The sequence below is a fragment of the Trichechus manatus genome, unplaced genomic scaffold (genome assembly GCF_000243295.1).
Source record: "Trichechus manatus latirostris isolate Lorelei unplaced genomic scaffold, TriManLat1.0 scaffold00250, whole genome shotgun sequence".
In the NCBI taxonomy this organism is placed as follows: domain Eukaryota; kingdom Metazoa; phylum Chordata; class Mammalia; order Sirenia; family Trichechidae; genus Trichechus; species Trichechus manatus.
This window is the reverse complement of record NW_004444186.1, coordinates 570,416-583,912: the sequence shown is the minus strand read 5'-3', so window position 1 is coordinate 583,912 and position 13,497 is coordinate 570,416. Positions and strand designations below refer to the sequence as shown.

The 13,497-nt window shown below is 49.4% G+C and overlaps 1 protein-coding gene across 2 annotated transcripts; it reads right to left on the bottom strand.

The window, feature by feature from the left end:
* Positions 1 to 372: 372 nt before the first annotated feature.
* Positions 373 to 12,830, bottom strand: S100A10 (S100 calcium binding protein A10). Of its 2 annotated transcripts, none has more exons than XM_023724582.1 (3): positions 12,725 to 12,830; positions 4,233 to 4,385; positions 373 to 911 (listed from the first exon to the last, which is right to left on the bottom strand). In XM_023724582.1, the coding sequence occupies exons 2-3, from the start codon at positions 4,362 to 4,364 to the stop codon at positions 750 to 752; spliced, it is 294 nt and encodes a 97-aa protein (XP_023580350.1). In that variant the 5' UTR covers positions 4,365 to 4,385; positions 12,725 to 12,830; the 3' UTR covers positions 373 to 749. The 2 variants fall into 2 exon arrangements, with proteins under 2 accessions (XP_023580350.1, XP_004389580.1); XM_004389523.2 differs by lacking the exon at positions 12,725 to 12,830 and adding an exon at positions 12,481 to 12,619 and having other exon boundaries at positions 750 to 911.
* Positions 12,831 to 13,497: the final 667 nt, after the last annotated feature.

Here is a 13,497-nt window from a genome sequence, read left to right as displayed (position 1 = left end):
TTTGCTAAAAGCTATGAAAAACAGACTCGGACATTGTAGGTATGGAAAGTTGAAAAGGCAGTGATTTAACTAGGCAAGACAGTGCTCAGCAATTATGAAATTAGAATATATTCCTGAACCTTAAAGTGGTGGGCTGCTAACCGAAAGGTTGGAGGTTCCAGTCCACACAAAGGCACCTCAGAAGAAAGGCCTGGTGATCTACTTCCCAAAAAGCTGTGACTGAAAACCCTACGGAGCACAATTCTACCCTGACACACATGGGGTTACCATCAGTTGGAGTCAACTCGATGGCAATTTTTTTTTTTTTACGGAAACAGCTACAAAGTTGGATCAATTAGAGAAGTTTGACCTCAAGTCTGAATTGAGAGTGTCTCCATTTTGCTGGTTCTTGAGACAGTCCTGCAGTGGGCTGTGGCCAAGGGACTGCTGGCTCTGGGTGAAATGGAGAAGGGAACAAACATTCCTGCAGAAGGAACAGACGTTCTCTCTTAGATTAGCTATTAAAAAAGGCATTTGTTTATTGAGGGCAGGAGGATGCAAACAACATAGAAATCAAAAGCTTATCTGGCATGTAGCTGACTTTCCTTTCTCTACTGGTGGCATGGGAGCTGGATTTTCTTTGTATGTATTTTAAAGGGCCCCAATCTGCTCGTGAAATCCTTATACAGGGGGACACTGTGGGGCAGATTCTGTAAGCATCTTTGGGGTAACTTGTCAGGGTGGGAGTGGCTCCTTCACTCTGCCCACTTCTACTTCTTCCCTTTCTGCTTCATGTGTGCCACGAAGTAGTCATTGCACGCGATGGTAAGCCCGGCGATTAGCGAAAAGAAGCTCTGGAAGCCCACTTTGCCATCTCGGCACTGGTCCAGGTCCTTCATTATTTTGTCCACGGCCAGAGGGTCTTTTTGGTTCTGGGGGAAGAAAAAAAGAACAAAGGTAAGAACTATCAGTCAGTGGTTGCAATGACCAGCTTATCTGATCTGCACTGCTAACAACCATGTGTCAGTCTCCCAGTTAGGTGAACTCCTGTTTTAGGCCATCTGAATTATTTCTGTGTCTTGTGGGAGCATGTCAGTAAAGTCCTATTTGTTTGAAGCTAGGAAGGAGGTTCCTATGACAGTCTTTCATATAACTGTAGGAACCTTAGAAATGTTAGTACGTTAGGAAGAGGAGATTCAGTGCCACAGAACCTAGATGCAGGTCTTCTCGTGTTTAATCCATGGCTCTTGACACTTAGAACCCAACGTGGCCTTGTGACTGGCCAGTTCCACTGTTTACAGTTTAACTGTTTCCACCATTTTTAAAATCACAAGTTCTGCCTAAGAACCATCCTAAATCCTCCATTTTGTAGTTTACTTAACATTCTCTTAGTAAACTTTATTCCTGATAGCATGGTGAAATCCTTGAAATGGGGAAACTCCTTTAAGAAAATTTTCATAAGATTATTTAGGAAGTAAGTTTCAGATCATTGTCCCATGGACTTGACGGAGATGCTGAAGATGTCACGGGGTGTTTTCAGGTTTGAAGAGGATGGAGAGACAGCTCTCATTTGTCCTTAGCACAGCGGAGGCCAAGCGAGTGTGAACTGTGTGACCTTGTGTATGTCACACAGGTTAGTGGGCCCTAGTGTATCAAATATGAATTGAGAAGGTTGGACTAGGGTATTGCTCAGATCCTTTTTTTAATGAGTTGATACATCTATGCCCTCTTATACTCTTGGCTGCACACTGTACACTGGACGGGTTTCAAAATGAGTATGTGTGACACAGTCACATTCTCAAGACTCCCGATGCCTTGTATAAGTGTGGGGGTCTGAGACGGGCAGGTAAGATCCCCTTTGTTTTCATCGTGTTTCCATGGTGACTGGCTTGATCACTCCTTTCCACGGTGCTGTTGGTCAAATGTGGAGAAGTGCGGGTTCTCCTGTGGGTCCATGTTATCAACTGGAGAGGGCGGTATGGCCAGCCAGGGTTGTTACGTAGCTCAGATAAAGAACTTATGAACTCTAGTAACAGTGTCACTAAGTGAGGGACTGACAGTGTCTCAGATGTACTGGATGTTTATAAATTGCACTCAGAAGTCCCGAAAGAAAAAGCAGCAGCATTTCCTACAAAAGGACTGCAAATCGGCTACCCTAAGGAATCAATTAAACCTGCTCTCTGCAGCTAGCTCTGCTTTTGGCAGGTTTCCGTTAATTCTGGCCTCACCTTCAGCTTCCTGGCTGTGGTCAGAACGAGTAAAATTTGGATGACACAAGGCGTCAGTTTTAGAAACAAAATGTTCCGTCAGTGCGGTGAGTGTAGGTGTGGCTGGAATTACGACCCCACACCTACAGTAAACTACCCTGCTCCCTAGGGTACTTCCTGCTATGCACGTCCTTATGTTTCCCATGCTACAAAGTCTGCAGGGAGGAAAGGTCTGTGTCTTACATGATAGTCATCCTGGTTTCTAACTTATATGGCAACATGATTCCGAGTGTTTTGTGTATCGAGAAGGCCTTTGTTCGTGTAACGGGCAGGCTTACAATGAACACATTCTGTCCTTGCATTTTACACTTGGCCTTGAAGAAACATAGAAAGTGAATGTAACCTTGGAGATAATCATGCCCTGCCTTCTCACTTCACAGGGGAAGGAACTAAGGCCCAGAGACCTGAAGCAATCTGCCTAATATCAGTTAGGGCAGAGTTGGATCTTCTAACCCCTGGTCGGGGGCTGTATCATAAAAAAGCAGTTGCTGTCGAGTTGACTCTGACTCACGGCGACCCCATGCGTGTTAGAGTAGAACTGTGCTCCACAGGGTTTTTAACGGCTGATTTTTTGAAAGTAGACTGCCAGGCCATTCTTCCAAGTCACCTCTGGGTGGATTCGAACTGCCAGCCTTTCCATTAGCAGCCGAGCACCTTACTCATTTACACCACCTAGGGATTCTGGGGCTAAATCACAGGACTCTAGAAACACAGAGTAACTATAATCTAACTCATTTTGAGATAGCATTGTGCTGGCTGCAGCTCTGAGTTAGGCTAGTTTTATCTGTTTATTTAACTGGTATTAATGAGACATAAATCATAGTGCACTACAAAGCCCCATGAAGCCCTGGTGACGCAGTGGTTAAGAGCTGGGCTTCTAACCAAAAGGTGGGCAGTTCGAATCCACCAGCGTCTCGTTGAAAACCCTATGGGGCAGTTCTGCTCTGTCCTATAGTGTCGCTATGAGCTGGAATTGACTTGGCAGCTATTGGTTTTGTTTCGTTTTTTTTTTTGTATGAAGCCCCATATTTATTGACACGAGACGGGGGCTTAACTAATGCGCTCTTTACTGAGCGGATGACAAGAAGCAGGACCCAGCCTTCTACCTTCAATTCCCTTCACCCCTTAGGCTAATGCATATTCACCACCAAGCAGCCATAACAGCGGTGGCAGGAAAAGGAGGTCTTAAATTCCAATCTAAGATTTTGTCAAGCAACGTTTTACCTTCAGTCAACTTCTACGAGGGGTCTACGATGTAAAACGACAACTGTGCCCTGTGGCCTAATGCCCTGAGCAATGTATCTAAGCTGATGGCAGAGTCTTCTACTAGCCTTCACGGATCCTTCTGTCTATGAAGCTGAGGCCACAGCTCAGACTCTGCTCCTGTGTTCCCACAGCATTTTCAGTGTGACAAGCAGTTATTTCTGGAGCGAAGCCTGGTTCTCCTTCAGTGGATCCTTGACACCGTTCCTTTATAGATTAGAGTTAGGAAAAGGTGGAAAAAAAAATTCCTTGATCTGAAGGGATTTAAGAAGGGAGATTCAAGCTGTTCGAAGTGAAATGTGACCAGGATGCAGCATCTCTAACTCCAGGCGTATGGACCTCGGTGGGCCACTCCCCGGGTGGATGCTGTCTTGAGAAAGGCCTTCCTTCCAGCAACAGCTGTCTCAATGGATACAGATGACTCTGGATGGAGTTTCTCTAACAAACACCTCCTATTATGGTTCTTTGTATGTGGTCGTATTTCAACTCCAGACTGTAAACTCCTTGAGGGCAGGGACTGTGTCTTCTTCAGTTTTTTTATCCCCTTTAGAGGATCTTACAAACAATAGCAGGCACTCAATTATGTTTAATAAATAAATGAATGAAAATACCTTTTTAGTAGTGACCTACACAGGGAAGGGAAGGAAAGAGGGAGAGAATGGAACCAGGGCCTAAAAGCACTGAGTTTTCTGCCTGGGTTTTTCTGAGCCCTTCGGGACTTACTTCTAAAAATCCAGGGAACTCCTTTTCCATCAGCACTCTGAGGTCCTCCTTGGTCAAGTAGCCTTTATCCCCAGCAAATCTGTGGAACGTGAACATCATTGTTTCCATGGCATGTTCCATTTGAGACGGCATTTTGGTGAGGTCTGTGGGAGCCTGTTAAAGAATGTAAAGAAACAGGGTTTACGCTGACTTTTAGGCTGCATGTATCACCAGTCTTGCGATGCGACTTGAAAGAAGGATGATTAGATGACCCATTTGGTCCTTTCTGGCTGTAAATCTAAGAATCAATTCACCCCAGTTTTGGGGATCTCTTGCTAATGAAAATAGACACCTCAGGTATTAGGGCTTTGAATGAGGGATTCACCTCGCTGCCAGCCAATTCTTCATAAATCACCTAATGAAGAACAGACACGGTAATCATTTGGAAAAGCAAGATCAGTGTCTCCCTTTTTAAGTGACAAAGCACATTCTGACAGAACAGATATTTCATCATTTCTCTTGGTGCTGATAAATGGGTTCTCATCTGTGGCTAAATACCAACCACCTACACTGTCAAGCGTGGTTAATGTGAAAACTTCACCCGCAAAGCTTAACTCAGTAACCTGGTCAGTCTGATCCTAGGGTTTAGAAATCTGGTTACAAATGACTTTGTCTGCTAGGTATGTATTCTTTATTAAAGCTCTGTACTTGCCATTCATTGCGATAAAGACATTTGCATCCCCCGCAGTAAAATGCATTAGTCCCATCCCAATAAAAGTTACCCAAAGTCCATTATCTCATTCCCTTGAGAAGGTACAACTAACAGTAAATCCTAAATCCTCGGGGCCAATATATTTTTTGCAGCCCTCAACAGAAGAGCTGCTCTCACAGTCTGGGGTGAGGTGGGAGAGCAAGAGCTTTTCATCATGAAGGGTTTATAAGAAAGGAAACCTGTCTGGTCATCATATTCAGGTATAATGATCTGGAGGAGTATGTCTCATTCACACCCAGTGACTGGTACTTAATAGGAGCTCAATGCATTTTTGTTTAATTGGAAGGAATGCTTTGGTGAGAATAGAATATCCTTGGCTAACATCACTGTTATGGATTGAGTTATGTTCCACCAAAATACGTGTTGTAAATCCTAACCTCTAGCCTGTGGCTATAATCCCATTTGGGAATGGGTTGTCTTTGTTATGTTAATGAGGCAGGATTAATGTAAGGTGTATCTTGAGTCAATCTCTTTTGAGATATAAAGGAGACTAAACAAGCAAGCAGAGGGGAGATGGGGGAAGAGAGGTGCCAAGCCACATGAAGATCACCTAGGAGCAGAAGCTCAGAAGACACAAGGACCTTCCTCCAGAGCTGACAGAGAAAGCCTTCCCCTAGAGCCGGCACCCTGAATTCGGACTTCTAGCCTCCTAAACCGTGAGAGAATAAATTTCTGTTTGTTAAAGCCATCCACTTGTGGTATTTCTGTTATAGCAGCACTAGATAACTAAGACAGAATTTGGTACCAGAAGAGTAGGGTGCTGCTCTAACAGACACCTAAAATGTGGAAGTGGTTTTGGAATTGAGTAATGGGTAGAGGCTGGAAGAGTTTTAAGGTGCCTAATAGTAAAAACCTAGATTGCCTTGAAAAGACTGTTGGTAGAATCATGGACATCAAAGGTGATTCTGGTGAGGGCTCAGAAGTAAGAAAAGCTATAGAGAAAGTCTCTGTCATCTTAGAGAATACATATGACAGCAGCAACAGAATGTTGCTAGAAATGTGGACGTTAAATGTGCTTCTGGTGAGGCTTTAAAAGAAAATGAAGAACGTGGTTGGACAGTGAAGGAAGGGCAATACTTTTTATGCAGTGGCAAAGAACTTGTCTGAATCATGTTCAAATGTTTGGTGGCAGGTAGAATGTATAAGTGATGAACTTGGATATCTGGCTAATGAGACTTCTAAGCAAGATCTTAATAAACAGTCCACGTGGTTTCTCCTTGCCACTTACAGTAAAATGCGAGAGGAAAGAGATGGACTTAAAAATGAACTGTGCAAAATGAAAACAGAACTTAAAGATTTGGAAAATTCTGCTGTACCAACTAAGGACACATGTCCTAGAATGTCCAACAAGGACGTGGCTACACAATCTTTTGTTAAAGAGTTTAAGCCTGCGACTGATGGATCTAACCGACTACCGCAGCAGAAAACCCATCAGCTTAGACTGAAGGGGACAGAGAAAGAACGAAAGGAAAGAACCTAAAATCACTACTGGATAGGAAACAGGTGAATTTAAACAAAGACTGTAATATACCACTCCCACTTTCCCTCCCCCTGCAAAAGTCCCAAGAATGGACTTTGAGCACAGGTTGAAGGAGAGGCTGGCATCTTTCCCCATGGAAGGGTGCTAACAGGAGCGTGAGGCATGCTTTCTACCTGGGTCCTGCTGCTGACAGATGCAGGTTCAACAGAGAAGGCTGAATGCTGCCCTTTGCAGAGAAGGTGGAGTTGGTGAACACGAGGATTGAGCCGTTACACTTAAGAATTGTAAACTCTACCCCTGAATCCCCAGAAAAGTACGGGCACCAGCATGCCAAAGAATGTGCTACTCTAGACAATGCTATAACCAGAACCCGGCATGATTCATCTGGAAGGCGATTCTCTTGGGGGGAGGAGCAAAGTCCACTGTGAGATGAACACCAGCAGAAACCACACCCTTTCCTTTGTCTTCCTACCCCCAGATCTGGCTGATTGGCCATTCCCCAGATGGGTTTCAGATGGCGGTGGACTTGGAGTCTGCCTTGCCTGGCTTGCTTCTCCAAGTCTAGCCATGTGTGTGCTTTGAGAGAGATGAACTGAGTGGGTCACGTAGGGAAGATGGACATGGAATCCCACCCCAGCTGTTAAATACCTCAGGGAAGGAGCTGGATGTCACAGATGTTTAAAAATACCTGTGCCTAAGCTCAGAGTGGCAGAGCACTTCACTACCAATTCCCAAAGATCGTAGAAGTTGGAATGTGCTGTGGGGCATTACCTTCTTCTCGGGGCACAGCAGAAGGAAACCCAGAGTGCACTACCAGAGAAGTAAGAAAGGGAACGGGGCAGAGTAGACCAGTTGCTGATGCCGACTCATGGCGACCCCATGTGTTGCAGAGTAGAACTGTGCTCCATAGGGTTTTCAGTGGCTCAAGAATAGGCCGTGAGCTGTGATCTTTGGAAATAGACCACCAGGCCTTTCTTCGGAGGTGCCTCTAGGTGGATTTCAACTACCAACCTTTCAGTTAGCAGCCAAGCACTTAACGATTTGTGCCACCCAGGGACTCTGCAGTTGGGCAAAAGGAACCAATCCTACTGCCGCGGAGTCCATCCATTCCGACTCATAGCCACCCTACAGGACAGAGGAGAAGTGCCCCACAGGGTATCCAAGGCTGTAAATCTTTATGGAAGCAGACTGCCACATCTCTCTCTCCAGCGGCTGGTGGGTTCCAACCACCGACCTTTTGGTTACCAGCCAAGAGCTTTAACCACTGCGCCACCAGGGCTCCTTGCAGTGGGGCAAAAACAAAAAAACCAAACCTACTGCCCTCCAGTGGATTCCGACTCATAGCAACCCTATAGGACAGGAGAACTGCCCCACAGGGTTTCCAAGGAGCGTTGGGGGGATTGGAACTGCCCACCTTTTGGTTAGCATCCAAACGCGTAACCACGGCACCCCCAGGGTTCCGCAGTAGGGCATGATCCCTTAAGATAGGAAGAGAGGCTAATTCAAGAACTTCTAAGAAATACAAGTTGGAATATGAGGAAATCCTAGCCACCTTGAATATCTTCTTCCCGACCAGTCTGACAAGCCCTGAGAGGGCTCAGGTCTCAGGTCACTCCAGTCCCATCGCTTCCTTAGCCACGCTCATCAAGTGAAGCCATATGGCTGCCCCAAGGGTCCCTCCCCCCACCCCCGGCAGCCTTATTCAGCAAATGGGTTGTGAACACAGCAGCCAGCTGACGTCCTATTTGTCAGGAGACCTTTTGCAATAAGAATGCAGAGCGGAGGCTGTCCGGGAGATGTTAGATCGTGAAGGTGAAATGAGGCTTTTAAAGTGGTCTCACCTCACTGTACTGACCAGGGCTACCAAGGAACTCTGCTTTGAAGGAGGAGCGGGCACACTGGTTGAAGACTAAGGAAAAGGTGGGGAAACACTGTGACCACGACTTCGTCCTCTAGTGGCAAGTGGCTGAATCACCTCGGAGGACACGTACCCTTCTCCGTGGACCTTTTTCTCGCTCGCAGCTGCTCCCCCCTGAGTCAGCGTGGCACCGCCCTCCCTTCTGGGGCTGGGCGTGGCCTGGCTGGGGGCGTGGCCTAGCGGGCGGGACTGGGCGTGGCAGGGCCAGGCGGGGCGCGGCTGGGCGGGGCCTGGCCTGGCGGGGCGGGGCCTGGCCTAGCGTGGCGTGGCGTGGTTGGACGCGGCGCGGCTGGGCGTGGCCTGGAGGGGCGTGGTCTGGAGGGGCAGGGCCTGGCTGCAGCACTGCCCTTTGGTTGCTAAAGAAGCAGTTCTTTTGGGACTTGCCTGGCGTTTCCATCCCCCGAGCCACCCCACACTCTCCACTCCTGGGCAAGGGTGGGCCTCCTGCTTCCTGGGTGGATCCACTGATGGGAGAGCCTTGAGACTGGGGCTTAGAGGCAGCAGCGTCCTCTCTGGCCCCCCCACTTCCCCCTGCACCTAATCACTTGATCACATGTCATGGTCTACCTGTCAGCCTCTCTGTCTTAGACTTACGTCCCTCATGGTCAAGAACTGCCAATTATTCTGCTTTTATCTGTTAACCACGAAAGAACTGTTGGCTAAACAAGCGGATGAATGAAGCAAATGACCCGTCAGCAGGAGCTAAGTCCCGGTGTGATCACCCAGGACTGGGCTGAAAACCTGGGGGCTCAGAGCTGAGCGAGACCACGCGGGAGCTGGAAGGGCCAGAGAGGGGCCCCAAAAGGGCTCCCCTAGCAATGGAACAGTCGAGCACAGAGAGAAGCGCATTCCACACGCAAGGGAAAAAAACGAGTCCTGCCAAACAGGTCTGGTCAGACCCTGCCATGACTTCTCTCGAACTCGGTGTTTTCTCACGTTTCGTTCGTCCCACCTTCTACTTTCTGCGCCTCTAGCTCTGCTACCTCACCGGTGAGCTCCATGGGATATAACCATCTCTGTTCACGTACCTCTTGTTAAATCGTTTTGCTCTGATGCTTGGATATGGCCTGTATTTGTTTGTGAGGGCAACGAGACTTAAGAGTCGAGGTCTGGAAAGCTGCAGTCCTCTCTAGGTAATTTTCTCTATAGAAGAGAATTCTAGACACCATAAATTTAGTCACTGTAGTGGGAATTCAGTTTCCCTTTTTGGTTCTCCACACTGAGCACCCACTTTACATGTCCTGGCGTGGTGTCAGGTACTAAGGGACAGATGGACAGACACTAACACACACACACACACATACACACACACACACTCCCTGGTTCTTGCCTCTGAGTTCACCAGCTCATGGCATACTATTTAACCGTCTGTCCTGAATTCTAGTTATTTGTATTTCTGTTTCCTCATTAGCCTGTGGGCTACTTGAGCGGGATCCCAGTAGCCACTGCCCTGCCTGCACAATGCCTCCTCAACATGAAAAAGCGTGAAATGGACAATGTAAGATCTGACCATCCTGGAAGCAGCCAGGAGCAAGAGGCCTCGGTAGAGAAGTGTCTGCCCTGAATAATCCCAAATGCTTGCTCTGGACCTATGCCCAGATCCAGTCAGAATTTCAAAGAGGACACTTCTCAAGAGCAACAGGCCTGATTCACTCTGCTCCTCTATGTCTCATCCAGACCCTTGTTTTCTTACAGACCACCCAGAAACTAGCTGGCAGTGATAACAAAAATCTGGTATTTAAACTGTATTTGAGGTTTCCTTCCTTTTGCTTAGGGAATTCTGAACGCACAAATTTTTTTTTTCTTTTTTGAAAACTGAACCAGAAACTATTTCTTGAATTTGATCCCTTAAAGGGAATTCAGAAAAATAATGGGCTGAGGCAACAGGTGTGGCTCTAGGCTGTCTCTCTCACCTCTTACCAAATAAAACTTGCCCACCAACGAAGTGGGCAGCAAAGCATAAATTCCAGATGTGATCCAAGAGGAAGAAAGAACTTGAAGCCTCCTTGGCCCCAACCAAGTACATCCATTTTTCCCTGAAGAGTTATCAGGCATCCGCCTGAATCAGCCTACAATAGCCATTGTGACAAGTGGGGGTAGGTGGCAGCTATTTAGTGAAGGGACAGGAAGCCTGAAAATTGCTATAAATAAGTCAATTCATTGTTCTGGCTTTGGATGGGAGATTCCTAAATTATCTCCCTGGGAAAATGAGAAGCTTAAAGATCTGAAAATTTCAATCCAGTGTTCCCAGTGCTCTGAATGCTAATTAGACATTATAACTCTGAAAGAGTTCCATTGTTTCCCTCATCTTTACGTGTGAAAAGACTGGACTGTGTCCCAGGGCATACCAAGTGGGCAGTGCTCTAAAAAAGCCACAGTTTTGGATCTGTCAGTGGAAAGCAGAGGCCTCCAGTCTCAGCTCCACCCAGCCAAGGCCTGACCTCACCGTGGCCGCTGCCCGAGAGGCTGGCCAGAGGCCAGACATGGGAGGAAAAGGGCTGCTGGATCCAGGAAAACCAGGGGTGAGCATGACCTAGACATCAATTATACCCAGGAGACTCTCAAGAAAATGCCAAACACTGAAATAAGATGCTTCAAATGGTGGATCAAGGGCCATAATGAAGAACTAGCCTCTGGCTGTCAAGGAGAAGGGGATGATTAAACAGAAACCAGATAGGCAGCTGTGGGGGCAGGGCTGATGAAGACATTTCTAATAAGTTGCATGAACTCATTCCTGCCCCAACCTCTGGCATTCTCTCTCTCTCTCTCTCTCTTTTTTTTTTTTTTGGCATTATCTTTTGCAATTTGCTGAAACCACGTTAGAGGCAAAGATCACTGACAGGGTATTTCCATGGGGCTGGCCTCGCCTCTAAGCGCAAGATATAAAAATCCACTCTTGGAGGTTTAAACTCAAGCTGCAGGGGGCAAAAAATCTGCAGCCACTGCAAACCCCTTCACAAAAAAGCTACCTCCCAGGTGAAGCTGAGGCGGGCTGCCAGGTGGCCTGCAGGCCCAGAGCCTAGCCAGCAGTCTTGCCATGCCCTGCCAATCTAATTACCGCTCTCATGTACAGTTCAGTCAAGACACCCTCCTTCAGCTGGCTGGTCAGTCCTGGTGTGACTCACTTCCTCTAGGAAGTGTCCTCTAAGATGGCACAGTTCCTCTTTCCTTCAGGGAGTGTTCTGTCCAAACCATCTGCAGAGAATCTGGAACCAGCAGGGCCACACCCACATGGTCTCACAGCTGAGTCACAGGCCCCTCCGCCACCAGGAGAATCCTGGAGTCCTGGGTGGTAACCCCGCCCTGCAGAATGCTTCCAGCTCCCCGTGGGAGGGAAGGGTGGGGGGTTTAATGTAGTCCAGAGTTGGCTGGGGCTTCGCTTTCCTCACCACCCCCACTCAACATGACAGCAAGCCCCAGGTTTCAGTTAGGTGGATGGAGACGGAGGCTGGGCAATGCAGTCTCCAGGGCGGTAAGCAGCTCCATTTCTTTGGCCAAGGTCAAGCTGTGAAGGAGGTACCAAGGGCCTGAGGCCTCTGTCTCCGTCCCACTGCGCTGGGGGTAGGAGACCTTTCGTCAAAACTCCTCTTCCCCCACCTCTTTCCAGTGCCACTTATTAAGATGACAGGAAAACTGAATTCAGTCGAGAATCACTTCACATAGTCTCCCCCCCAACAACAAATAGCCACAGAAAACCTGCTTTATAAAGAAAACAAGTAGACACCCCTCCCGCAGCAGTGAGAATCTCCCCGTCTGGCAGACAACAGGAAGCGCAACCTGAAGCATCTGTCTTGGCCAGGGGCTGGTGTATCCTTTAGGAAGGGACCCCGCAAGCTGCCAGCCCGCCCCAGCCCTTCCCAAGCCTGCTCGGGCCGCCTAGCCGGAGCGGGCTACGAACGCTGGGACGGAGGTCAGCCTGCGGCCGGAGCCCACAACGAAACGCACAGGCCGGCCGGGACAGGGGGCCAGAAGCGGGGTTCGGGTAACTCGGGAGACGAGACGAAAAGTAGGAAAGGTGGGCGTAAAGAAAGAATAGAAGGAGGAGAGAGCAAAGGCCCAGGGGCACCAACACCAAGGTCCCGTAGTAAGCAGAGCGCACCCCACAGCAGCTGCGAAGGTCTGGGGGCGGCCGCAGCGCCTCGCCTGGGTGTGGCCCGGAGCGCCGAGCAGCGGTTCTCCAGCAGCGGCTCACCGCCAAGGCGCGCGGTGCCCCGGGCTCCGCCAAGCCGGCTCCGGTGGGGCAGCGCGGCAGGGGCAGGGGGCTGTCCCCAGGCAGGCGCCGGGGCTGCGGGCAGCAGGAGGGCCGGCCGCCTGGCCGCGGGGCCGGGCGCGGCGGCACTCACCTTGGCCGGGAGGCGTGGCGCGGACGCTCAGCGAGCGGGGAAGCAGGGCAGTGAGACGAGCGCCTCAGGCACCGCGCCTTAGTACGTGGGGCGGGTGGGGAGAGGGCGGAGGCGCGAGTCCGCGCGCGGGGAGCAGGAGGAGCCTGGGGCTGGTGCTGCAGCCGTCGCTCACCGCACCCCTTGTCTCCTCCCTCTTCCTGCACCCCCCGTTCACACCCCCGCCCCCCGGGCGCCTCCCACACACCCTGCTCTCGGTTTTCAGAAGGGGTTCACTGTTGTCATTCCTGTCCCAAGTGAGCATGTATTACTGCAAAGGGCTCTTCAAGTAGGAATGTTCAGGCCATCCCCACCCTCGGCCGCGCCCTTCCTCTCGGGTTTGGTTTTAGAAAGTGGGTGCGGGTGGAAATCAAAGAATCCAGCCGTTCTGCGGGTGGGGCGCGCGGGCCCAGACCCAGCGCAGCGGTACGCGGCGCTTCTCCGGTAACCTACAGGTCTAGAAACTATTTTTTCTGGGTGACACTGCAGGGAGGGGCACGTGGGATCCTAACCACCTAGAAGCCGTTCAGTGCAGACTTACTTGTTGTAAGATTAGGTCCTGGGATGCCGGTCCTGGGTCTCCGCGGCCCGGGGCCCCGGTCCGCGGGCCTTTCCTGGAGAAGCAGCCCTCTCTGCCCGCGCGTGACCCGCGGTGGTGCTGGAGGGAGGTTGGTGTTTGGCTTGTCAGCTGTAGGGGTCGTTTAAACCCTTTGTTGAACAAGGGATTTACCCCTCAC